Raw genomic sequence first — 27,210 nt, forward strand, 5'->3', positions numbered from 1 at the left:
CCCGGGTCTATTAGGAACCTAGCAATGCTAGTGTCATATCCTGATTTGGCCAAACTGATGTTACTCATCACTCAAAGCATTAAGAAGGAAATCAGTTTGACAATTTGTGTTCTTCCAGTGATACATTGGGTGTGGGCAGTGTAATCATAGAACAATCAGGTAGTGACTTGGAAAGAGGTAAAACTTGTTGCGTCTTCCTGTAATAGTACTGACCTAATGTCTCCAGGGGCTTCTTCTCAGGAGGTGGATCAAATTCTTGTTGTGGAGGAGGCTGGCTGGTGGATAAACCTGATAAAACAACACATGAATGAGCATACAGGTTACAGCCTGCCTGGTATAGTGACAGATGAAAAAGACAGAGCGTGAGAAAGCTGCGGGAGGGGGAGGAAAGTATACAGAGAAGAGCTTCTCACAGAAATATCAAAGGTGTCATGGCCTACTTGGGAAGCTGCAGACTTTACAGCTGTCATCCTGATCCTCACTTCACCAGCTACCACTGTCATCCTGATTGTAGCTTTACTAGGTAGTACTCACCTGGAAGCAGCATGCAACCAGAGGAGCCTGACAAGAATGAAGTCCCATCCTACTGTACATACTTGTTTCAGATCAATGACCCACTAGGTAGGAAAGTCAGGGATTAGGGTGACAGTCCTGGAGCTTGCATGTTTAACCGGTACCAGAAATACTGCTACAGAGTAGCACGGGTGCGCAAAATTACACACATATATATATATGTGATTTTGCATCTCCGGGTAGGGGGCGTGCGCGCCGCCATTCGTGGCTGCGGCTGTCAATCACCGGGTCCCGGCTGGTGATTACTCTCCAGCACCTGGTGATTACCAAGGATCTCCGGCGGGGAGGAGAACTGTTTTGTATACTAACAGTTCCCCTCCCTGTCAGCTCGGGCACATTGCTTTGGATGGTTGTGCACAGCACAGCCATCCAAAGCAGTGTGCTTACAGTGAAGCACACGCAGACACCACCCCATAGTAAAACACACCCAGCACTCAGTACTCCAATACAGTTCTCCTCCCTGTCAGCTCCTGCACAGCTATGCAAAGTAGTGTGCTTACAGTGAAGCACCAACACACAGACACAATTAAAACAGCACACAGTTAACCCTTTGATCACCCCTCATGTTAACCTCTTTGTGCCCAGTGCCATTAGTACAGTGTCAGTGCTTTTTATTAGCACTGATCACTGTATTGGTGTCACTGGGGATATCAGTGAAACCAAGTCAGTTCCCCCAATGTAAGAATGTCCACTGCAGTCCTGCTATAAGTCACTGATCGCCGCCATTACTAGTAAAAATAAAAAATCTCAGTATATATACCGCTATTTTAGACGCTATAACTTTCATGTAAGCCAATTAATTTGCACGTATTGAGATTTTTTTTTAGCAAAGACGTAGCAGAATACATTTGGTCTAATTTTATGACGAAATTTGATTTGTTTTTATTTTTTTGCTGGACATGTTTAATAGCAAAATGTAAAAAATATTGTTTTTTTTCTCAAAAGTGTGTCCTTTTTTTTATAGCGCAAAAAATAAAAAAATGCACAGGCGATCAAATACCACTGAAAGAAAGCTGAATTCGTGGGGGAAAAAAGGACGTAAATTTCATTTGGGAGCAGTGTTGCATGACCGCGCAATTGTCAGTTAACGTTACACAGTGCTGTAACGCAAACAATGGCCTAGTTAGGAAGGGGGGGGGGGGGGTAAATCCTCTGGGGTTAAAGGAAACCTATCATGAGAATACATCGAGACTTCCATTGTTGACCCGTCCCTCTAAAAATTCTGGCTGCCTGTCCTGCGGACCCTCCGGATTAAATGTTTTCAATCACTAAAATTGAACACATATGCTAATAAAAAGTTGAGACTTTCTCTGACATTTAGACATGCTTTGAATGTAATGTACATTCTTTTACATACATTATAAACACGAGGAAGGTATGGATGTAAAATGTCAGTTTGTTGTAAGCAGTTTTATTGACATGTATTTTTTTTACCGATGTTTAATTTTAAATAGTATTTGCACATGAAAGCAGCCATATTTGCTCATTACATGTGCAGACACTGCTTCCTACTTTGCAGTTCTACACAGTAGTTGTGTTTTACTTCTTCATTTTTGTTTTTTTGGGGGGTTTTTTTTACCACAAGTTTTTGGAAAATTACAAAAACACATTTTTTTTTTACAAAAGATTGTCATTTAATTGATCCATTGCCCACACATGCCATGGGCACATGTGGAACCACTCCCCAAAACACACTACGCCGCCCCCCCCCCCCCCAAGCACAGGGACACCACACGCGAGAGACCCCCCCCCCCAAGTCCAATCAAGCACAGGACCCCAAAATCCAAGAAGCACCCCCAGGCCTTTAAAAGGCTTTATTTCCCCACCACTTCCCAACCACCCACCACAGCCTCGAAGGCCCTGAAATGCCAGATCAGCACCAAACCTCCCCAAACGACCCCCCTGGAAAGTATACACCCCAAGGAGTGTTTTGATTCTTCTACTCACAATGAAAGTCTATGAGTCTGCTGGCTAACTGAAAACAATGCACTCCCCGTGTGGCAGACATGTTCTTAAAACAGTTTCTAAGCAGTTAGGCTGTCATTGTAGTAGCTTATCCCCCATGCTTCTAGACCATGGGTGTCAAACTGGCGGCCCTCCAGTTGTTACAAAACTACAAGCCCCATGAGGCATTGCAGGATTGACAGTTACAAGCATGACTCCCAAAGGCAGAGGCATGGTGGGACTTGTAGTTTCTCAACAGCTGGAGGGCCGCCAGTTTGACACCCCTGTTCTAGAGGCTGATCTACAAATCATTATACTTAAAGCTGAACACTAGATATGATCTTAATTGCATTCTTACTTTGGTCCAGCTTGGCACAATGTAAATATACGTAGTGCTCACCCCCTAAAGGGCCCACTGTTCTGGTCCCAACGTTCTTTCCCCAGCAGATGCACTAGCGGCCAGACACACCGTCACTCTTACAGCTCAATGATCATCTGTTTGATGTTTTATTGAAAAACTTGAACATGAACCATTTCCATTTGTAAAGTGGAACTTCACTCTCTTAATTAATATTGGCCATTCTGAATCCTCATGCTGCTAGTAATAGTTAATTAAATAGGAAAATATCTCATATTTACTTGTTTTAAATGTTTTTTTACAATTCTGTAGTTACTTCCTTGTTTCCATGCCTAGGCACATAATGTCATTACATCCCAGGAGTCTTCAGGAAGGGAGAAGTTGTTTTCCCAGCTAAGGACACCCTCCTGCCTGAATAAATAACCAGCAAACACAAATGCTCCTGTGCTTGGGGATGGACTCGATGCAGGCTACAACCACATAAATTCCTTAAAGTCCTGGAACATGCACACCTTGCTGCCCTCAAATGGACCAGGGGAATCCAAATATACTGAATGAGGAAAGAAAAAACAGAGGGCGCAACAATATAGTCAAGGCACATCATAAAAAACAGCTGGGTCAACACCGCGCTGTTCTTTATGATGTGCCTTGACTATATTGTCGTTTGTGAGTACAACACATACTTTATTTTTTATTAAACATTTTTTATGGTAATGCACTAGGCCTGTGCGCCCTCTGTTTTTTCTTTCCTCCTGCCTGAATGCCTGAGCTAAGGGCAGATGGATTCCAAGAAGTAAATGCTAATGATTCATCTGCATTCTCATAAAAATTAAGCACGGAGACATGGATGGATGGACAATGGCCTATTTATGCTTACTCTCAGCCACCATCAGGGCCCCCCTTTACCAGGGATTGGCATGGACTACATACATGTTCATACTGTAGATTTGACTCTCCCAGCCCACTAGCTTCCAGTTCCAACCAGAAAACAGGGAGAACCAGCCATACTCATGGCCCAAAACTCAGAGCAGAGCAGGGGAATCACAAGCAGCTCCACTAATTACAAGAGAGCTAAATAACTACATTTACCTAACCTAGCACCTATCTAGGAGGGTGCTACAGCTGCATGTCCCATGCCTCAGGGACTGCTGTGAAAGCTAACTGTGGTTGTAGTATAGTCGGCGCTACTACAGTGATCACAGCAATCTTCCAGGCCTTGTGCCAAGTAATACCCCACTGTGACTACAGGGGGATGTTCACTCAGCACTGCTGCCAACACTTACCCTCCAGAAGATTTACCCCCCCCCCCCCTTCCTGACCAGGCCATTTTTTGGGATACGGCGCCACGATACTTTTACTGACAATTGTGCGGTCATGCAATGCTGTACATAAATGAAATTACGTCCTTTTTTTCCAACAAATAGAGCTTTCTTTCGGTGGTATTTGATCGCCTGTACACTTTTTATTTTTTGCGCTATAAACAAAAAAAGACTGCAAATTTTGAGAAAAAAAACAATATTTTTTACTTTTTGCTATTAAACATATCCAGTAAAAAAAATAAAAAAAAACACATTTCGTCATAAATTTAGGCCAAAATGTATTCTGCTACATGTCTTTGCTATAAAAAAAAAAAAAGAAAAAGAAAAAAAATCCCAATACGTGTAAATTAACTGGTTTATGTGAAAGTTATAGCATCTACAAATGGCGGTGTATATACTGGATTTTTTTATTTATTTGTTTTTTACTAGTAATGGCAGTGATCAGCGACTTGTACCGGGACTACAGCGGGCATTCTGACACTGGGGGGGACTGACATGGTGTCACTGATATCCCCAGAAACAGCAATACAGTGAAGTGCTAATAAAAAGCACTGACACTGTACTAATGGCACTGGGTAGGAAGCAGTTAACATCTAGGGTGATCAAAGGGTTAACTGTGTGCTGTTTTACTGTGTGTGTGCTGCGCTTGACAATGGAAGCACACTGCTTTGTATGGCTCTGCTATGCAGGAGCTGACAGGGGAGAGATCTGTATTGTTTACACACAGGTCTCTCCCCGTCATTGAGTCACCGAGTGCCCGCTGGGAATCACCGGCTGGGACCCGGTGATCCACAGCCGAGGCAGCCAATGGCGCCCCCTACCTGGAAATGCAAAATCATGTATGTATACGTGATTTTGAGCAGGGAGTCCGCCCTGTAGCAGTATTTCTGCTATAGGACGGACTTAGAGCAGTTAACAGAACACCATGTATTTTTTACATTGTTACAAGGTATTCTCTGATTGAACAAGAAAGTGAGGAGGGGCAGTAATGGTATGATCACCACCTTGTCCAATCAGAGAATGTCTTGTATTAGTATAAAAAAAAATATAAGGCTTTGTGTGATTAGTGGCAGTGGCGAGTGAGCATTCCCCTGTAGTTAGTGTGCAGTAGGGCAGCCACTTGGCACAGGACCAGGAAGGTTGCGACACTCGCCGTAGTAACACCAACTACTAGATTGCTTGTCAACTTCCACATCTATCCTCCAGATATAGAATATGCATATCTACACTGTGTCCAGCTAGACCAATATAAGTATGCAATTAAGATCATACCTGGAGTTCAGCTTTAAAACAAACATAAAAAATAAGGAAGCGCAAACATGTAAAAATGTCACCTTTAAAGACTGCCCAGCCCAACTCCAGACAAAACTTCTTTCATTTTGGATAGACCAAGGAAGAGTAAGAGCCTTTTACCCTTTTTGTCCCTAAATAGGGAGATTTCCGCCACTTCTTGTTTTGGAAAATATATGAGGACAAATCTCTCTAATGGGGACACAAACAGCACATTTGAAGTAGAATGGTGGAGGGTTAGAACGTCTAACAATGTTTTTACTGCTGTATGTGACTTATTGTCACTGTAACAAGGGCACCATTCCTTTCTTGTATGTGTGTCACAGGAACAGGAAGGGACAGGAAATTAGAAAAAATCTCCACAATGAGGACATAGAACTAAATATTTGACAGACGTATTAACTCTTACCTATACCATTGAAATCTTTCTAAGAACTCAAAATGTGAACATTTCTCTATCTTCCTTTAATATCCAGATTTCACCTCTCATTGGTTAATTGGTTCACACCTTGGTAATTAGGGAATATAGCAGTAAAATACTAAAGCCAGACACAGCCTATCAAGACCTCCCAACATTCATACTTGAATTTTTGCTGCCCTGTGATCTAAAAATGTTGTAAACGTGTGGCTCAAGCGTAACCCTCAAATCACATTACCCAGAAATGAGGAGAAGAAATTACTGTGCTCGGTATATAGCCTAGAAGGCCCAGTAAGGTTAATATAACATACCTTCTGGATTTGGGCTTCTCAAGAAGTTCCTGCCAAAGGGGTTCTTCTTGTAGGCATCTCTCCAGTTGAAGTTGTCAGGGATGACCACTGCCCTCTCCTTGAGGCCCCATTTCTTGTCACAGAGCTCCAGCCAGCCCTCATTAGTGTCTGGTTCCTTCTCCACCACTGGCACATGATCCATGGTTTGTTGACAGGTCTGTTGTTCTTGGGCTGTAGGCCCACCTCCATCTTTGAATTTTGGTGGTTTAACAAGTTTCTGTAGTTCAAGAATTGCCTTCTCGTGGTCAGGGTCTATTTGTTTCTCCTGCAAGGTATGAACACCCTTTTCTCCAGTAGCTTTGCCAATCTGCTCCTCAAATGTCTCCAAATGTATCCACTGCATCTGGGATATCTCTTTCTTTTTTTCTGGTTCTTGAGGGGTCTTAGAGTGTTTCATCTGCTTTTCAGAGGTCTTTGTATGTAGTGTTTGATCCTGAGGGGTCACAGAGTGTTTCACCTGCGTCTCAGAGGTCTCTGTAGGATGTGGTTGCGCTTGAGGGATCTCTGAGCATTTTACCTGCTTCCCAACAGTCTCTGTTTGTCGTGCTTGCGCTTGAGGGGTCTCGCAGTGTTGTACCTGCTCCTCAGAGGCCACTATGCATTTTCCTTGAACTTGAGGGATCTCGGAGTGTTGTACCTGCTCCTCAGAGGACACTATGTGTTTTTTCTGCTCTTGCGGGGTCTTGGAGTGTTGTACCTGCTCCTCAGAGGCCACTATGTGTTTTCCTTGCACTTGAGGGGTCTTGGAGTGTTGCACCTGCTCCTCAGGGGCCACTATGTGTTTTCCTTGCACGTGAGGGGTCTCAGAGTGTTGTACTTGATTCTCAGAGGCCACTATGTATGTTTCTTGCTCTTGAGGGGTCTTGGAGTGTTGTTCCTGCTCCTCAGAGGCCACTATGTGTTTTCCTTGCACTTGAGGGTTCTCAGAGTGTTGTATCTGCTCCTCAGAGGTCATTATCTGTCTTGACTGCTCTTGAGGGGTCTCTGAGTGTTTCACCTGCTTCTCAAAAGTCTCTGTGTGTTGTGCTTGGCCCTGCTGGGTCTCTGAGTGTTTTGTTTTCTTCTCAGAGGTCTCTGTGTGATGTGATTGCTCCTGAGAGGTCTCCATGTGTTTTACCTGCTTCTCAGAGGTCTCTGTGTGTTGTTCTTGATCCTGAGGGGTCTTTGAGTGTTTCACCAGCTTCTCAGGAGTCTCTTTGTGTTGTGCTGGTTCTTGAGAGGTCTCTGAGTGTTTTATTTGCTTCTCAGAGGTCTCTGTGTGATGTGCCTTTTCCTGAGAGGTCTCCGAGTTTCTCACCTGTTTATTCAAAATTGTTATATGTTGTGATTTCTCCTGAGGAGTCTCTGAGTGCCCCACCTGCTTCCCAAAGGTCTCTGTGTCTTGTTCTTGCACCTGAGGGGTCTCTGGGTGCTTCACCTGCTTCTGAGAGGTCACTGTGTGTTGTGCCTGCTCCTGAGGTATCTCTATGTGAGGTGTTTGCTCCTGAGGGGTTTCTTGTGCTTGCTCATTAGGGGTCTTTGAGTGTCTCACCTGTTTCTCAGAGGTCACTATGTGTTGTGCCTGCTCCTGAGGTACTTCTGTGTGATGTGTTTGCTCCTGAGGGATCTCGGAGTGTTTTATTTGCTTCTCAGAGGTCACTATGTGTTGTGTTTGCTCATGAGGGGTCTCTGAGTGTCTCACATGGATCTTGGAGGTCACTTTGTGTTGTGTTTGCTCCTGAAGGTTCTCTGAGTGTTTGGTTTGTTCCTGAGATGTCTCTTGTTTCTTTCCTTGCCCATGAAGACTCTTTTTGTCTTTCACTTGGTCCAGAAGGGTCGTTGAGTGCCTCTCTTGATCCTCAGTGTCAGCTTGTTTCCCTTTTCTCTGACACGTCTCTGTGTTTTCCCCCTGTTCACAATCTGCATTTTTATTTTCTTTGCAATTCCCTTTTTCCAAACACAACTCTTTCTGGAGTTTTTCCTCTGTCCCCTTGTGCTCATTTAGTCCCTTGCATGTGTTCTCATGTTTCTGTTGTTTGTCAGCTGTCTCCCGGTCCTGAGCTGTCTCATAATGCTTGGTTTCGTCCTGAGAGGTCTGTGAATGCCTTTTCTTTTCTTTGCACGTCGCTTGCTCCTGAGATGTCTTTTTATGTTTCTTAGCTGTTTCTTTACTTTTGCCAGATCCCTCTGCTGTTACTTTATCTTTCTGTGGAGATGTATCTTGATTTGGATGTTCTTGAGAAGTATCTTTCTGAATTCTCTGTTCTTCAGTAAACACTTTGTCATCTTTTTCTGCCTGTTTAGCTTCTTTCTTGGTTGTCTTCTTATTTTCTACTAAAGCGGGATTACTGTCCGTATGGTTCCTAGACTGTTGTTTTTTTGGATTTTTCTCTTCTGTTGCCTCTTCTATACCCTGTTTGTTGTGTGTGGCTTCTTTTTGAGTGCCATCTCCACTTACATTCTTTCCAGTGTCTTCTTTCATGTCAGAGTCCCCAGCCATCTTCTGTCCACCGTGTACATTCTCCTTGGGCTGTCTCACTTTAATGAGACCTCCATCTGAGCTGTCAGAGCACCCCGCTTGCTGCGTACCGTCACTCATCTTGCTGTCAGTTCTCTGGCGTCTTCTAGGTGTTATTAATCTGTTCTTCCTCCCTCCCAGTAACCAGGTGCAGAGGTGTGTTAGGATGAGAACTATAGAGTGTAGGGAGTGTCAGCATAGAGGCGTGATCTCCTTAGGAGTACAAGCAGATCATTATTCTTTGCTTATCAACAAGAAATTCAAGCAATGGCACTTTCAAGCACCCTAACTTAGTGAGGAGAATCCATCACCAAGCAAACTCCTCAATGATTAGGCCTTGACTGAGGCAACCCACCATTGCCTGATCTGCTGCCTATTAGTTCTGGGGCAGCAAAGCTAACACAACTTAGCGAGCTATTGCCCCAGAACTTGTAGGCAGCTGTCAGGGATCTCCTCGATCCCCGCCGCGATGGTTCCGGCGCAGGCGCAGTGCACCGCCCTGTGCAGGGACACGGGCACTAGGTCCGGGCCGGCCGCGGCGTTCGAGTTCGCGCATGCGCAGTAGAAGCCGCGGCCGCCCGCTGGGCACCATTGGCAGCGCAGGGCGGGATATTTAAATGGCCCTGAGCTGTCATTCAGTGCCTTCTGGTCTTCCCTGCATCCTGTATCCTGCGAACCTGTACCCTGTAAGTTTTTGACCCGGATTGTACCTGACCTTGCTGCTTTCTCCTATTCTGACCCTTGCTTTGCCTGACCTCTCTCCTGAATGCCCCCTATTGGATTTGACCTGCTGTTGCTGACCTGGCGTGTGACCCGACCATTCTATGCCCGCTGCCTTGTACCTTGCCGTCCTCTCTGTTACCGACCCGGCCCATCTGACCTTGCTCATCCATCCATCCATCCCTTGCAGTGGGGTCTTCTGACCTCCTCATACCAGACTCTTCCCCGTGGGAGCCCCTGGCGCATACCACTACCACTGACGGACGCACCCAGTAGCCACGACCTGGTCTCGGGGGGCTCCAAGTCCATCCCCACCATCAGGGGCCCTGGTGAACAAGCACCCTGGGACTTAGACTCCGTGCGCTGGGGACGCCTATTCAGTGGAATGCTAGTGGTCCCTTACAGTACCAGAAGGCCATGACTGAGTCTAGAGGAGGGCCCTCGCCGCTTGAGGAGATCTGCAGGCACCTGTCTAATTTGACACAGGCCGTATCGGCCCTGCAGGACAGATGTCAGCAGATTGAAAATCAATTCCAGACCTGCACTATATCCGTTCCTGCCCCACAGGCCGCGGTCCCCGCACCCCCGGCCGTAGCAGCCCCTGTGCCGGTTTCTGGGGCGTCTGCACCACTCCCGGCGGCCGAACCCTGAGTACCCTTACCGGAACATTTTCACGGGGACCGCACACGCTTCAGGTCATTCCGTGAGTCCTGTCTTCTCTACTTTGAGTTACAACCCCGGACCTTCGTGACTGAATCCGTGAAGGTGGGGTTTGTCATCTCCGTCCTGCAGGGTGAACCCCAAGACTGGGCCCACCGACTGCGGGGAAAAAATGACCCTCACCTTAGTTCGGTTGACAATTTTTTTGACGTAATGGCCATCCTATACGATGACCCACAGCGGGCAGCTTCTGCTGAAGCTACTTTGTACACGCTCCGGCAAGGCCGCCGAGCGGCGGAGGAGTACGCGTCTGAGTTTAGGCGCTGGATGGGGGACACACGCTGGAACGTGTTCGCACTCCTGCATCAGTTCCGTATAGGCCTATCAGAAGGCCTGAAAGATGAGCTCGCCCGGGTGGAGGTGCCTGAGACTTTAGAGGACTTAATTGCGCTGACCATTAGGATTGACCGTAGACTGCGGGAACGCAGGTTTGAGAGGTCCGGCCAGGGTCATGGAAATCCCTGGGGGTCATTTCAAGATCCCAGTCAAGCACCTAGGCCAAACATCCAGAACCGGCCACCTGGAGATATCCCTGAACCCATGCAACTCGGCCTCGCACGGCCTAAACTATCTCCAGAGGAACACCAGCGCAGACGATCCCAGAACCTGTGCCTCTACTGTGGTGAAGCTGGTCATATGGTACGATCCTGCCCGCAGAAACTGAGTAAGTGCACCTCTTCTTCCTTATCCATTGGCAATGTTGGTCCATCCCAATAGTTAGTGGTGCCCCTTTCCTTTCAGCTTCCAGAAAGGACCGTGGAAGTATCGGCCATAGTTGATTCGGGGGCATGCAGCTGCTTCTTGGACATTAATTTTGCTCACCAGCAGGGTATTCCTCTCCAATTGAAACAGAAGGGGTTCAATATTTATTTGGCCGACGGTTCCCGAATAAAATCGGGGGTAGTGAACCAGGAAACCCCCTCCATCGCCACTGTCATTGCCGGCCAGCACCAGGAACTCCTCCGCCTGGATGCTATAGCTTCACCCCTCTTCCCAGTCATTTTGGGGCTCCCATGGTTACGGGCCCATAACCCCCAAATTGACTGGGAGACCGGAGTAATCTCGTTCCCTTCCCCATACTGTCGGGTATACTGCCGCACTTCGGGCCCGGGGGTCCCCCAAATCCTCCTGTGCTCTGAGGGGGAAGCCGAATTAAAACAAGTAATCCCTGCAGCCTACCATGAGTTTCTAGATGTGTTCAGCAAACGGGGAGCCGATACTCTACTCCCCCACCGCCCTTATGACTGTCCCGTTGACCTGTTACCCGGTTCAGAAATTCCTTTTGGGCGAATCTTCCCCCTTTCAGAGCTTGAATTGGGGGCCCTGAAGGAATATATCGAGCACAGCCTCCAGAAGGGGTTCATCCGCCCCTCCACTTCACCGGCGGGGGCGGGAATTTTCTTTGTTGAAAAGAAGGACAAAACCTTAAGGCCGTGTATCGATTACCGTGAGTTGAACAGGGTCACGATAAAGAACCGTTACCCACTGCCGTTAGTACCGGAGTTATTCCAAAGTTTAAAAACAGCCGTGGTTTTTACAAAGCTGGATTTGAGGGGAGCGTACAACTTGGTTCGCATAAGGGAGGGGGACGAGTGGAAAACGGCCTTCCGCACCCGCTTCGGCCACTTTGAATATTTGGTCATGCCGTTCGGGTTGTGCAATGCTCCGGCCACTTTTCAACACTTTGTGAATGATATTTTTAGGGACTTCCTGGATGTCTTTGTTATCGTCTATTTAGACGACATTTTGATTTTCTCCCCTTCTTTGGGGGAACACAGAATACATGTAGCGAGGGTATTGGGGCGATTGCGGCAGCATGGGTTGTACGCCAAGGCAGAGAAATGTTGTTTCGAACAATCCAGCATTACTTTCTTGGGCCTGATTATCTCCACCGCGGGGGTCGCGATGGATCCTCAGAAAGTCGCTGCAATACTGGATTGGCCTGAACCCACGGACAGGAAAGGCGTCCAACGATTTATCGGTTTTGCAAATTTTTACCGGAAGTTCATCAAGAACTTCTCGGGTCTGGTCTCCCCCATTACTCAGCTAACCAAGCTGGGAACCCAGTTCAGATGGACACCAGAGGCGCAGGAAGCTTTTGAAGCCTTGAAGAAGCTGTTCACCTCAGCACCCATTTTGGGTCACCCAGACGCCGCCCTGCCCTATATCTTGGAGGTGGATGCATCGGAGAATGCGGTAGGTTCCATCCTCTCCCAGCGGAAAGGCACCAAGGAATTGCTCCATCCTGTAGCATTCTTCTCACGGAAGCTTACCCCAGTGGAGAAGAATTATGATATCGGTGATCGAGAGCTACTGGCGATCAAAACGGCGTTAGAGGAATGGAGGTACCTGCTAGAAGGTGTGGTGCACCCCATCTTAATATTTACTGACCACAAAAACCTGGAATATCTGAGAACCGCCAAGCGTCTACACCCGCGACAAGCAAGATGGGCACTATTCTTTTCAAGATTCAACTTCCACATTACGTACCGGCCTGGATCAAAGAACACTAAGCCAGATGCGTTATCACGTATGTACGAGGACGCCAAGGAGATCCCAGTACCCGACACCATCCTGTCCTCGGGTAACTTCTTGGCCCTTCAGTCGGACCTTCGTTCCAAGATAATGGAGGCATCCACAACCGTCTCTACCCCAGGCGGAGGGCCCTTCCAGAACAAGGGGGGACTCCTATGGAGGGAAGATCGAATTGTGGTGCCGGAGGAAGCCCGAACCCTGGTCTTGGGGCATTGCCATGACCACCCGATGGCGGGGCACTTTGGCCCAGAAAAGACCCTGGAACTTCTCCGACGCTCCTTCTGGTGGCCGGACATGGCTAAAGATTGTAAGGGCTATGTAAGGTCCTGTATCACCTGCCAGAAGAACAAGCCATCAAGAAACAAAGTTTGGGGTCTGCTGCGACCCTTACCGATTCCTGAACGGCCTTGGCAAAAGATCTCGTTAGACTTTATAGTCGAGCTTCCACCATCACTAGACCACACGGCAATCCTGGTGGTCATGGATCGCTTGTCCAAGATGGCCCACTTCATCCCATTGAAGAAAACCCCCTCGGCGGTCGAGACTGCGCGAGTCTTCATTTGTGAGGTAGTAAGGCTGCATGGGGTCCCCGAAGACATTGTCTCGGACCGGGGGGTCCAGTTCACGTCAAGATTTTGGAGAGCACTGTGCAAAGCCCTGGACATCAAATTGTCCCTCTCCTCTGCGTTCCACCCTCAAACTAACGGTCAAACCGAAAGGACCAATCAGACCCTGGAGCAATACTTAAGATGCTACACTTCGTTTACTCAAGATGACTGGATGCCACTTCTACCCCTAGCGGAATTTGCGTACAACAACGCCCGCCACTCAGCGACGGGACAGTCCCCGTTCTTTGCCAACTATGGTTTTCACCCAGTCTTCCTCCCGGATTTGGTCTCGGAATGCCCAGTACCAGCAACGCAAGATGTGGTAACGTTTTTCTCCGCGAACAATAAGAAGCTTCAAGAGGCCATCAGTCGGGCCCAGGAAGACTACAGGAAGGCATTCAACAGGAAACGGAGGGGAGATCTGGTGTTGCGGCCTGGGGAGAAGGTTTGGCTAGCGATGTCCAATTTAAAGATGCTTTGCCCGTCGAAGAAATTGGGACCCAAATTTATAGGCTCCTTCTGCATTAAACGGATGGTTAACGAAGTGGCCTACGAACTCGTCCTTCCTGACACGCTCAAGATCCACCCAGTCTTCCATGTGTCCCTGCTGAAGCCAGTAATCCCAGATGCCTTCCCTGACCAAGAATCTAGACCCCCGGAAGCCATAACGGTCGAGGGAGAAGAAGAATTTGAGGTAGAAACAATCCTGAAGTGCCGAAGGAGGGGAGGCCAGACCCAATTCCTTATCAAATGGAAGGGCTATGGCCCTGAGGACAATTCTTGGGAGCCAGCCCATAATGTCCATGCACCCAAACTTGTCCGGAGGTTTTTTCGCGATCACCCGTGGTGGAGAGATCGGGTGGGCATCCGGAGGTTGCCCGTAGGGGGGGGCAATGTCAGGGATCTCCTCGATCACCGCCGCGATGGTCCCGGCGCAGGCGCAGTGCACCGCCCTGTGCAGGGACACGGGCACTAGGTCCGGGCCGGCCGCGGCGTTCGAGTTTGCGCATGCGCAGTAGAAGCCGCGGATGCCCGCTGGGCACCAATGGCAGCGCAGGGCGGGATATTTAAATGGCCCTGAGCTGTCATTCAGTGCCTTCTGGTCTTCCCTGTATCCTGTATCCTGCAAACCTGTACCCTGTAAGTTTTTGACCCGGATTGTACCTGACCTTGCTGCTTTCTCCTATTCTGACCCTTGCTTTGCCTGACCTCTCTCCTGAATGCCCCCTATTGGATTTGACCTGCTGTTGCTGACCTGGCGTGTGACCCGACCATTCTATGCCCGTGCCACTGTCAAGGTCCTACCTTTTCCCTGAGGTTATGTTACTCCATGTGCTGGCGTCCATCTTGGATTCTGCTGTGCATGGTGGGAATCCTTTTATGCCTTCAGGTCTCTGAGATCCATCCCCCAGAGGGGCGTGGCTGATGACATATAAGCCTGTGGCCCGCACATGCTCTTTGCACTTGTGTCCTGTGTCTTTGTGTTGCTATTACTCTGTTCTGACTCTCGTGACTCTCCTGGTATCTGATTCGGCTTGTGACTTGACTATTCTTTGTATTCTCCTTTGATCTGACCCTCTGTTGCTGAACCCGGCTCGTGACCTGTGATTCTCGTCTGCTGTCCTGTACTGTTTTGTCCTGCTGTTGTTGACCCCGGCCTGTCTGACTACTCTTTTGTCTCTTCCACCAGCTACACGCCATTGGTGGCGGCCATTACCGCAGCTGAGGTGTCTCGGGGGCCGCGACCTGGTTCCTGGCTGCGTCAAGTCCATCCCCACCATCAGGGGCCCTGGTGAAGGGCAGCCTGGGACTTAGACTCCGCGCCCTGAGGGACTTCGGTCTGTGGGTGGTGGTTGTCATCAGCCAGTGCGTTACATTGTTAGGCCTGCCTGTCCGTTCCTCGGCTCCTGCCCTGACAGCCTTGTACCTTGCCGTCCTCTCTGTTACCAACCCGGCCCGTCTGACCTTGCTCATCCATCCATCAAACCCTTGCAGTGGGGTCTTCTGACCTCCTCATACCAGACTCTTCCCCGTGGGAGCACCTGGCGCATACCACTACCACTGACGGACGCACCCAGTAGCCACGACCTGGTCTCGGGGGGCTCCAAGTCCATCCCCACCATCAGGGGCCCTGGTGAACAAGCACCCTGGGACTTAGACTCCGTGCGCTGGGGACGCCTATTCAGTGGAGTGCTAGTGGTACCGCCAGGCGGTCCCTTACAGCAGCACATGAGTCGAGAATGGCAGCTTCCATCAGAGAATAATCACACAGGTGTTTCTCTTTGTGAGACTGGCCTACAGGCTAACTAAACTTTCTCCATGTCATAGAATGTTTGCATGGTGGTCCCATCACTAATGGAAGCTGCAACAGTACCTGCACTATAAGCCCAAACCTATTTTCCTGTAGGTGGATGACAATTTTACACAGTTACACAGGTTGAAAAAAAAAGACAAACAACCATCTTGTTCAACTAATAGAAAAAATAAATGAATAAACAGAAAATCTCCATATATAGAATCCTATACTTACAGTTGATCAAGAGAAAGGCAAAGAAACCCCCCCTAAAGCATGGTTTAATTTGCTCCAGAGTGGCAAAATAAATTGCAAGGCAATCAGATATTCCCAGGATCAACAATCTCTGGTGTTGTTACCTATAAATGTTAATATCGATTTTCAATTAAAGCATTTTGTGGATAAAGGGAGGAATAACTGTTGGACAGAACATCAAGTGCAGAATGACAATTTTTGTCCAGAACACACAGGAGTGGTGTAGCGTCACATGCAAATGTCACTTCCAGCTTCAGACCCCAACATGCAGAGCAAGCTGTGCATCCAAAAGCAAATATTAGACGCTGATTTTCACAGTAACTAATATTGTTGAATTTGGTGTTTTGCACTGATTCTTCCACAAAGGCCATTTCCACTCAAAACTGATATTTTAGTTATATATCTGGGCTGCACAGTGGCTAAATGGTTAGCACTTCCACCTGGCAGTACCAGGGTCATTGGTTTGAATCCCAACCACAGCACCACCTGCCTGGAGTTTACATGTTCTCCCTGTGCCTGCGTGGGTTTCCTGCAGGTACTCTGGTTTCCTCCCACACTCCAAAGACATGCTGGTAGGTTGATTGGCTCCTGTCTAAATTGGAACTAGTATGTGTATGTATGATTGTAATTTAGAGAACTTAGATTTTACACCCCTTGAGGGTTAGGGACTGATGTGAATGTACAATATATATGTAAATTGATGGAGCTATATAAGTACTTAAAATAAATATTCTCTTTTGGCAAGCTTTGTGTCCAAAAATGAGTCCAGGATAAACCCGCCACTGTTAAAGTGGTTGTAAACCCTTCCATATACACAGTGAAGTGACTGGCATCAGGTGACACACAGAAGTGAAAAAAATTCCCCTACATAATTTGTACCTGTTTATCTGCAGTCTTCTCTCCTCTACATCCCAAATACAGAATGTATACAGCTTGTCTGAGCTTTCAGAAAGCAGGGGGTGGAGCTTTGAAGTTACACTCAGCACTCTGCAGAGCTCAGTGAGGAGATCTCTAAGAGCTGATTGGAGGGAAGAGACACAGGTCACAGGAACAGAGTTGAGGCTGTCACTTTGCTGGAGGTCCCTTCCCTGTCCCTTCCCTGTCACCTCTTTTCTTGGAAAACTTGTCAGAAGTGATTCATACTGATAGCAGAGGAACAAAGCAGCAGACAGAAAACACAGTGCTCTGGATTGAGACAAGTACACACTATAGTGGGATGTGCTTTGTTCATATTTCATGTCTGAGGTTTACAACCACTTTAAGGGTGAATTCTTCAGTTATTTTATATTATAGAGAATACACTGGGACAGTGTGAAAGCAGCATTTAGCTTTGCAATGTCTGTAACAGGTGGGTGTAAACGTGAATTCTTTAGGGAATATTTCACGAATGAAGTCCCCGAGACAGAAGTCAGTATGATTCAGCATTCGCTTCATTTTTGCATGTGTTGAGGCTTGTTAAGGGCCTTTGCAAATGGAATGGGATGTGTTAGTACAATGCCTGAGCACATAGATATAACCGAGACCCTAACTTGTGTCACTTGTGTTGGCTAGAAGTCTCAAATATAAATTTTCGATCCCTATGGAATTTGCTAAAAGTGTAAGTCCAGACAAAACTTTTTTTCTACATTTTTGTAGAATAGGGAAGGATTATAATATCTCTTGAGATTTGGTTGCATTTCTCTGTTAGAAAGATTTCACTGAGGACCCATCATCATCAGCAGCTCCTTTGGGAGTAGTGCTACGTTTTAAAGTGATAGTAAACTGCACCCTTTAAAAAAAAACAACAAAAAACAAAGAAACCTGCAAGACAATGGCATAATGCACTAGTATGCATCACATACTAGTACTTTATGTGAAACTTAACTTGAAACGAAGCCCTCCAGCAGTGCGCTGACACTGCTGACAGTGCTTCCATCCTCATCCGGTCCTTCTTCCGGGTTTGCGGGCTCCGGCAACTTGAATGGCCGAGCCGCGATGGTGTCAGTCCTGCGCATTCCGCGGGAAGGCACGGGCATGCCTTTCCTTCAGAGTGTATGCGCCAGTGCTCCTTTACTAAGGAAATATTTACAGTACCTACAGCTAAGCCCTATTATAGGTTGCCTGTAGGAACAAGTGAAAAAAACAGCTTTACTACCACTTTAATGCATGCTGCGGTGTACTGTCATGCGCTGTAGTGCACTGCAGCACGTTCTATTTTCACTCAGTGCACTTTAGCACAGCCCTACGGTGTGAACTGGGCCTGTTGGAATCAATGGATTTCAGCTTGTCATTACATTGGGCCTTCGATGATCAACACATCTGTGCATGTGCTTTAACCACTTGCCCTCCAGAGGATTTACCCCCCTCCCTGACCAGGAAATTTTTTTGCAATACGGCGCTGCGTTACTTTAATTGACAATTGCGCGTTCATGCAATGCTGCATCCAAATGAAATTTATGTCTTTTGTTTCCACAAATGGAGCTTTCTTTTGGTGGTATATGATTGCCTCTGCGGTTTTTATTTTGTTGCGATATAAATCAAAACAGACTGACAATTTTGAGAAAAAAAACCAATATTTTAGATTTTTTGCTTTTAAACATGTCCAGTTAAAAAAATAAAAAAAATCTAATTTCCTCATATATTTAGGCCAAAATGTATTCTGCTACATGTCTTGGCTAAAAAAATAAATCCAAAAGTGTGTAAATTAACTGGTTTACATGAAAGTTATAGCGTCAACAAATAGTGGTATAGACACTGGGAGTTAAAAATGTTTTCTTTTGTAATGGTAATGGGGGTGATCAGCAACTTATAGTGGGACTGCAGCGGGCATTCTGACACTGGGGGGAAATGACTAACTATTACTGACATCCCCAGTGACACGAATACAGTGATCAGTGCTAATAAAAAGCACTGACACTGTACTAATGACACTGAGCAGGAAGGGGTTAAAATCTGGGGCAATCAAAGGGTTAACTGTGTGCTGTGTGTGCTTTAGCCCTGGTTCACACTGCAGTGCGAATTCTGCACCGCATCAGAATCGCACCCCGTTCATGCAAACCACTGTGGGTGTGTATGTTAACAACACCCCGAAAGTGGTCCGCAAAACGTGGTGCGATGTGTAGAATCGGATCACATAGGTGTGAATACCCATGCGATCCGATTCTAGTGTGGACCCAAAAAAAGGGTCCTGCATGTTTTTGGTGCAGTGCGATTAGAGCCATACAAAATGTATGGCTCAGATCGCACCACACACAAATCGCATGCGATTTGCACAGGAATGCGCTGCAGTCCCTGTGCGAATCACATGCGATATACCGCACCGCACGTATGTGAACCCAGACTTACTGTGTAAACACATTCCTTTGTATTGCTCTGCTATGCAGAGCAATACAAAGCAATGTGCAGGAGCTGACAGGGGAGAGATCTGTATTGTTAACATACAGACCTCTCTCCAGTCAGTGATACACGACGATTGGCGGGTGCCAGTGGGAAATCACCGGCCAGGACCCGGTGAACGACAGTTGAAACCGCCAATGGCAGCACGGGTAGGGTGCGTGCGCACGCCCCCTACCTGGAAATGCAAAATCACATCTATATACATGATTTTGCGCAGTCCTGCTGCCCTGTAGCAGTATTTCTGCTATAGGGCGGTGGACAAGCAGTTGATAGAGCCCCAGCCAGCAGGAAAAACCCTTGCCCACTCTATCCAAATTTTAAAAAATGTTTTGGTAGGACAAAGACGTAGGGGTCTATTAATAAATGTTTTCACAGAAGGTTTACACACTTTCACCCAGGATTCACACATTTTTTCAAACTAAATCAAATTAGAAAAACAGTAAATCTTGGGTGAAAGTTATGTAAATCTTCTGTGAAAACATTTATAAATAGCCTCTTTAAAGTGTAACTAAAGGCAATGTTTTTTTAATTTTGGATAGAGTATGGGAGGGTTATAACCCCTGTCGGGATTATTTTTGCTATCTGTGTCCCATTGGAGAGATTTTCCTTTATTTCCTGACCCTTAGCCAAAGTCAGGGGCGGACTGACAAAAGTGGTCTGCAAAATGTCTGTTGCTATTAAACAAGTCCAGTAAAAAAATTTAAAAAATCTAATTTTGTCATAAATTTAGGCCAAAATGTATTCTGCTCCATGTCTTTGCTAAAAAAAAATCCCAATACGTGTAAATTAATTGGTTTCCGTGAAAGTTATACTGCTACAAATGCCGGTATAGATACTGGAATTTTTTTTTTTTATATTTACTAGCAATGGTGGCGATCAGCGACTTAAAGCGGGAATGTGGCAGGCATTCTGACACTGGGGGAACTGACTTGGTGTCACTGACGTCCCCAGTGACACCATTGCAGTGATCAGTGCTAAAACAAAATGCTGGCATGGGTACTAATGGCACTGGGCAGGAAGGGACAACATGAGGAGCAATCAAAGGGTTAACTGTGTTCTGTTTTACTTGTGTCTGTGTGTTGGTGCTTCACTGTAAGCACACTGCTTTGCATGGCTGTGCACAAGCTGACAGGGAGGAGAACTGTATTGTTTACATACAGTTCTCCTCCCCGTCGGAGATCCTCATCAATCACCGGGCGCCGGCGAGCTCTACCTTCATTGAGCATGTATTTTAAAATGCACCTTAATGTGATATCAGATGTACAGAATCACTCAGAATGAGAGGGGCAACGCTAGGAGCCAGTCAGGGTCTGACAAGAGAAAACAGGAGAGTGAGCAGAGGGATGACTCATCCCTGTGCTGTTGTTCCTTAATTGTCCAATCAGCAGGGAGGGGAGGATCTTCTTGACCAAGCTGTGTTAGTTTTGTGGAGGAGGTCTGGCGCCTTGCTGTGCTGTCTGGCAGGGGTGCCTGGATCACAGGACTTTCAAAGTTACAAAACGTAGGCAAGTAAAGCTAATATCGTGTGTATTTCAAATGCATATTACCTTACTGCTTGGAGTTCCTTGTTAACTTTTTGTGCTGCTTTTCATCAAAGAGAAACTACTATCATAAAGTCTGGACTTGAGACACATACAGTACATATACAGTGAAGGAAATAAATATTTGATCCCCTGCAATGTACTGTCAAATCTTGGGTGAGAACCCTCTTCCCCCAGCCAGGGCATTGAAAATGGGTCGTGGATGGGTGTTCCAGCATGACAATGACCCAAAACACACGGCCAAGGCAACAAAGGAGTGGCTGAAGAGAAGCACATTAAGGTCCTGGAGTGGCCTAGCCAGTCTCCAGACCTTAATCCGATTGAAAATCTGTGGAGGGAGCTGAAAGTTCGAGTTGCCAAACGTCAGCCACCAAACCTTAATGACTTGGAGAGGATCTGCCAAGAGGAGTGGACCAAAATCCCTCCTGAGATGTGTGCAAACCTGGTGTCCAACTACAGGAAACGTCTGACCTCTGTGATTGCCAACAAGGGATTTGCCACCAAATACTAATTCATGTTTTGTGAAGGGAATCAAATACTTATTTCTCTCATGAACATGCAAATCAGTGCAGAATTTGTTAGACATGCATTTCTTTTGAATTTTTTGTTGCTCTTTTGTCTCTCAGTGTTACAATACACCTACCATTCCATTTTTAGACTGATCATTTCTTTGCGAGTGGGCAAACATTCAAAATTAGCAGGGGATCAAATACTTATTTCCTTCACTGTAGGAAAGGTGTCTGTGCTATCTACAGTAATACAAATGGTTAAAGTATAACTGAACGCATTTTTTTTAGTTGTGGATAGAATTGAGAGGGATTAGAACCCCTGTCAGGTTTTTATTGCTGCCTATGCCCCTGTTGGGGAGATTCACCCTCATAGTCTCTAAACCGCATTGGTTGCTATGGCCAACAGTTTCCATTTTTATAAATCAGCTTGCCTTTAAATTATATAACTGTTTCTTCCCTATATCCATGTTCTGTCACATGTTCTGTCCCCCCTTTGTAATGTACAGCGCTGAGCGAACTATTGGCGCTTTATAAATACTGTATAATAATAATATATCCTGCACTTTGCAGTTCATTATTCATATACAGTGCCTTGAAAAGTATTCATAACCCTTGAAATTTTCCACATTTTGTCTTGTTACAACCAAAATCGTAAATGTATTTTATTGGGATTTTATGTGATAGACCAACACAAAGTGGCACATAATTGTAAAGTGGAAGGAAAATGATAAATGGTTTTCAAAATTTTTTACAAATAAATATCTGAAAAATGTGACGTGCATTTGTATTCAGCCCCCTTTACTCTGATACCCCTAACTAAAATCTAGTGGAACCCATTGCCTTCAGAAGTCACCTAATTAGTAAATAGAGTCAATCTGGGTGTAATCTAATCTCAGTATAAATACAGCTGTTCTGTGAAGTCCTCAGCACAGTGGCTAAATGGTTAGCACTTCCGCCTGGCAATACTAGGGTCGCTGGTTCGAAACCCGACCATGGCACCCCCTTCCTGGAGTTTGCATGTCCTCCCTGTGACTGTGTGGGTTTCCTCCGGGTACTCCGGTTTTCTCCCACACTCCAAAGACATGCTGGTAGGTTAATTGGCTCCTGTATAAATTGTCCCTAGTATGTGTATGTATGAATGTGAGTTAGGGACCTTAGATTGTACACCCCTTGAGGGTTAGGGACTGATGTGAATGTACAATATACGTATGTAAAGCGCTGTGTAAATTGACGGCGCTATATAAGTACCTGAAATAAATAAATAAAATGTGGCGTGTATTCACCCCCTTTTACTCTGATACCCCTTACTAAAATCTAGTGGAACCCATTGCCTTCAGAAGTCACCTAATTAGTAAAAAGAGTCCACTTGTGTGTAATGTAATCTCAGTGTAAATACTGCTGTTCTATGAAGCCCGCAGAGGTTTGTTAGAGAACATTAGTGAACAAACAGCATCATGAAGGCCAAGGAACACACCAGACAGGTCAGGGAAAAAGTTGTGAAGAAGTTTAAAGCAGGGTTATGTTATAAAAAAATATCCCAAGCTTTGAACATCTCATGGAGCACTGTTCAATCCATCATTCGAAAATGAAAGAGTATGTATGGAACAACTTCAAACCTACTAAGACATGGCTGTCCACCTAAACTGACAGGCCGGGCAAGGAGAGCATTAATCAGAGAAGCAGCCAAGAGGCCCATGGTAACTCTGGGGGAGCTGCAGAGATCCACAGCTCAGGTGGGAGAATCTGTCCACAGGACAACTATCAGTTGTGCACTCCACAAATCTGGCCTTTATGGCAGAGTGCAAATGGGACTTCTTATGGTTTTCTTTCAACAATGGCTTTCTTCTTGCCAGTTTGCGAGAATCCATGTGGGGGACACAGCAAACATGTGGAAGAAGGTGTTGGGCAGAGGTTCACCTTCCAGCAGGACATCAACCCTAAACATACAGCCAGAGCTACAATGGAATGGTTTAGATCAAAGAATATTCATGTGTTAGAATGGCCCAGCCAAAGTCCAGACCTAAATCCAATTGAGAATCTTTGGCAAGACTTGAAAATTGCTGTTCACAGATGCTCTCCATCCAATCTGACAGAACTTGAGCTATTTTGCAAAGAAGAATGGGCAAAAATGTCAATCTCTAGATGTGCAAAGCTGGTGAAGACATCTCCAAAAAGACTTGCAGCTGTAATTGCAGTGAAAGGTGGTCCTACAAAGTTTTGACTCCGGGGAGCTGAATACAAATGCCGCCACACTTTTCACATATTTATTTGTAAACAATGTTGAAAACCATTTATCATTTTCCTTCCACTTCACAATTATGTGCCACTTTGTGTTGGTCTATCACATAAAATCCCAATAAAATACATTTACAGTTTTGGTTGTAACATGACAAAATGTGGAACATTTCAAGGGGTATGAATACTTTTTCAAGGCGCTGTAATAGTTTTTTTGGCTGCCTACAAATAAAGGATCTACTTGATTTACCAGCACTCTAGTGTTGTTTCATGTTTTTCAATGGTACAGAACAGCATACCTGTCTATAACAGCACAGACTTTTTCAGGGAGTGTTAGCAGACAAGACCTAAATAAAGTTAGGTGACCTTAGTGTTTGTTCTGGAAGTTTCAGTGATTGTAATATAATATTAGTGTCCCCTCCCTGCTGACTCACTCCTATCGGCTTTATTCAGCTGGCTGTGTGACACTCTCTGCTATGGCTGAACCTACACCCTGATGGGGACCCTGGACTGGCCACAAAACAAAAGTAAAGGAAGTGTTGAGTAGATGGCAGCCAAGGGTGATACAGTCCATTACAGTGACACTAAATCCCCCCCACAAGGATCTAGCGGAACCCCTTCCCCCCAAAACCTGAATTCTAAAGTAAAGAACATCCATTTTACCTCTAGCAAGGTGCCTTTTAGAAAATAGTTTTTAAGACTTCTAGTGCTCCAGCGATGTTTTAATAGAAAGGCCACTCCTGTGTCCTCAGTACTGCTGCACCTTCATCCTCATACTTGGTTTATATCTTTCGTCTTTTGATCATTTAATGGCCTAATTTTATTTAATCTCCTTGATTACATCAATTCATTTAATAGGAGTTTCTCTTGGGAACAGTTGTGTCAAATGTTAATATGGTCACAGGTGTCTCAAGTGTAATTGGCGAGCGCCCACCCTTAATTTATGTTGTTGGCTAAAATGTATTGGAGGGTGGATACATTGTTTCAACAGTTTTTTTTTAATAAGGATATTGGTCAAAGATTTCACGTAAATATCGCTTAGTTATTGGAGGTTATAAAATAACATTTTTTCCCTCAGATTTATCTGCATTTAATGTTTTTTTTTGTAATGGAAAAAAAAATCTAATAAAATATATAATTAAAAAAATAAATAAAATATTTTATATTAATTAAAGGCCATCCTAATCCATAGTTGGTATTTCATTATTTTTTTTTTTTTATTGTGTGTTGGATTTGGGGTGGCACATGCAAGTTTATGGGTTAAAGTAATGAGGAACCTTTGCATGCTTGGGTTTCAATGCTCTGTGTTTCTGTGGCCGATACAGGTTCACTTTAACCACTTGCCTACCGGGCACTTTTACCCCCTTCCTGCCCAGGCCAGCTTTCAGCGCTGTCGCACTTTGAATGACAATTGCGCGGTCATGCAACACTGTGCCCAAACAACATTTTTATCATTTTTTGTTTTAGATAGATGGAGCTTTATTTTGGCAGTATTTAATCACCACAGGTTTTTTATTTTTTGCTAAACAAACTAAAAGAGACTGAAAAAAAATGTATTTTCTTAGTCTCTGTTATAAAATGTTGTAAATTTCTCCTTCACTGTTGTGAGCTAATGAGGCTGCAGTGATGGGCATTGACAGGCAGCACCCCTATATGGCACTGATAGGCAGCACTGATTGTTGGCACTGAAAGGCAGCTCTGATATGTGGCATTGATGGGGCTACACTGATCCATCAGTGCCCTGATAATCTGTGTAGATGTCCCCTCTGAGGAATGCTGCTTACCGGCTCTCCTCTCCTCACACGCTGTCAGTGTGACTAGAGGACTGCCGATAACTGGCATTTTCTATTTACAAGCTGTGATTGGACACAGCTGATCACATGATAGAGCCTATATCATTGTCTCTTTACTGCGCTCGGTGATACTGTCTCAGGGACACAGTGCGCCCCAGGGGAGCGCATGTGCAGCTAGAGTGGGAATGAGGGAACCACCGCCTGTCCGTCATTCCTTAAATGGCAGGCAGGAGGCGGTTAAATTGCACCTGTCGCCTTGGAAAAAATAAATGGCGTTGTGACGGAAGCGTAGGCAGGATAGAACGCACAAAAAAAATGGTAAACACACAAAGCTTTATTGAACTATGAAAGGCACTCAATCAGGACAGTTCATGGCACTCCACAACATGCGGCTTGCAGGGACACCTACATTAAGCAGGCTCACAGGGTCTGACCTCAGCACAGCTCCCACACAGCTTACTAGGGACAACATCAGGCTCACGGAGACTCAGCGGGACCTTGGCTGTGGAGTCTGGTCTCAGCACAGCTCCCACACCGGCCTTTTAAAGCCACGCAGGACGCTTCCGGGTTGCCCTGGCAATGGCCGGCCCAGCGCCGTGTTGCCGCTGCAATGAGGCACGCCCCCTTGACTTGGGCCGTGCTCTCGTGAGCGTGGCCTTTGTCACTGGTGGGCGCAGGGCACGGGAAGCCCCTGTGCCCGCGCTGCATCCAGCGGGGCGCGCAGAGACACCTCGGCAGTCTGCTGCTGGGGTCCCCTGGCGGGGGGTCACAGCTCCTCTGCCTATATTGCCGGATGAGCTGTGATCCTCACCACAGGGGTCCCCTCCCCCCACCCTGGCTTCAGAGGCTGTGTGCAAAATGAGAGGACGTGGCAAGGGGGGAGGGTGAAGGGACAGCAGGACACACTGTGACAACTCCTCCCCCTTTCATTTTACAAGTGCCGGCAAGGGGACCTCTCCTTGGAGGCACTTGTGGGGTGTTAATGCTCTCCATCACCTTCTTCCGTGTTCTGGTCATCCCACCGCTGCCACCAATGTGACGGAAGTGTAGGCAGGACAGAACGCACAAAAAAGATGGTAAACACACAAAGCTTTATTGAACTATGAGCTTTATTGAACTAACCTCCCATGAGAGCGGTGGCGGCAGGCAGAGAGAGCGGCCGGACAGCACAGAAGGAAGAGAGACCAGCCTGGTCCCGCACCAGCCTTTTAAAGCCGTGCAGGATGCTTCCGGGTTGCCCCGGCAACGGCCGACCCAGCGCCGCGTTGCCGGTGCAACAAGGCACACCCCCTTGACTCGGGCCGTGCTCTCGTGAGCGCGGCCTTTGTCACTGGTGGGTGCAGAGCGCGGGAAGCCCCTATGCCCGCCGGGGCGCACAGAGACATCTCAGCGGTCTGCTGCTGGGGTCTCCTGGCGGGGGGGTCACAGCTCCTCTGCCTAGATTGCTGGATGAGCTGTGATCCTCACCGCAGGGGTCCCCTCCCCCCATCCTGCACAGCCTGGCTTCAGAGGCTGTGTGCAGGATGAGAGGATGCGGCAAGGGGGGAGGAGGGGGGAGAGTGAAGGTACAGCAGGGCACACCGTGACAGGTGTGAAAGGAAAGAAAGAGGCACTGCATTCATCTGATTTTTTATTTTTTTTATTTTGAAGGTTTTAGAGCACTATAATGGCTTGAGATAAATTTTAAATACATGTTTAAACTAATATTATATATATATATATATTCAAAGTTCAGTCTCTGCCTTAAAGTGGTTGTAAAGGCTCAAGTTTTTTAACCTCAATGCATGAAAGTAAAAAAGTCTTCTGGGTGCAGCAGACCCCCCCCCCCCCCAGTCTAAATACTAACCTGAGCCCCATCGCGATCCAGCGATATGTAT

General features: G+C 46.4%; 1 protein-coding gene across 1 annotated transcript in view; it reads right to left on the minus strand.

The window, feature by feature from the left end:
- LOC149440717 (uncharacterized) overlaps positions 1 to 8,883 on the minus strand; it is a 30,399-nt gene extending 21,516 nt beyond the window's left edge. The window contains exons 1-2 of the mRNA XM_089658229.1: positions 6,214 to 8,883; positions 214 to 288 (exon numbers count right to left, since the gene is read on the minus strand). Of these exons, the coding sequence (XP_089514355.1) occupies positions 214 to 288; positions 6,214 to 8,830 (2,692 nt within the window). The 5' untranslated portion in view covers positions 8,831 to 8,883. The remainder of the gene's footprint in view (positions 1 to 213; positions 289 to 6,213) is intronic.
- Positions 8,884 to 27,210: the final 18,327 nt, after the last annotated feature.

This window comes from Staurois parvus, unplaced genomic scaffold (assembly GCF_062004578.1).
Source record: "Staurois parvus isolate SC_StPar_1 unplaced genomic scaffold, SC_StPar_1.0 ptg001058l, whole genome shotgun sequence".
NCBI lineage: Eukaryota > Metazoa > Chordata > Amphibia > Anura > Ranidae > Staurois > Staurois parvus.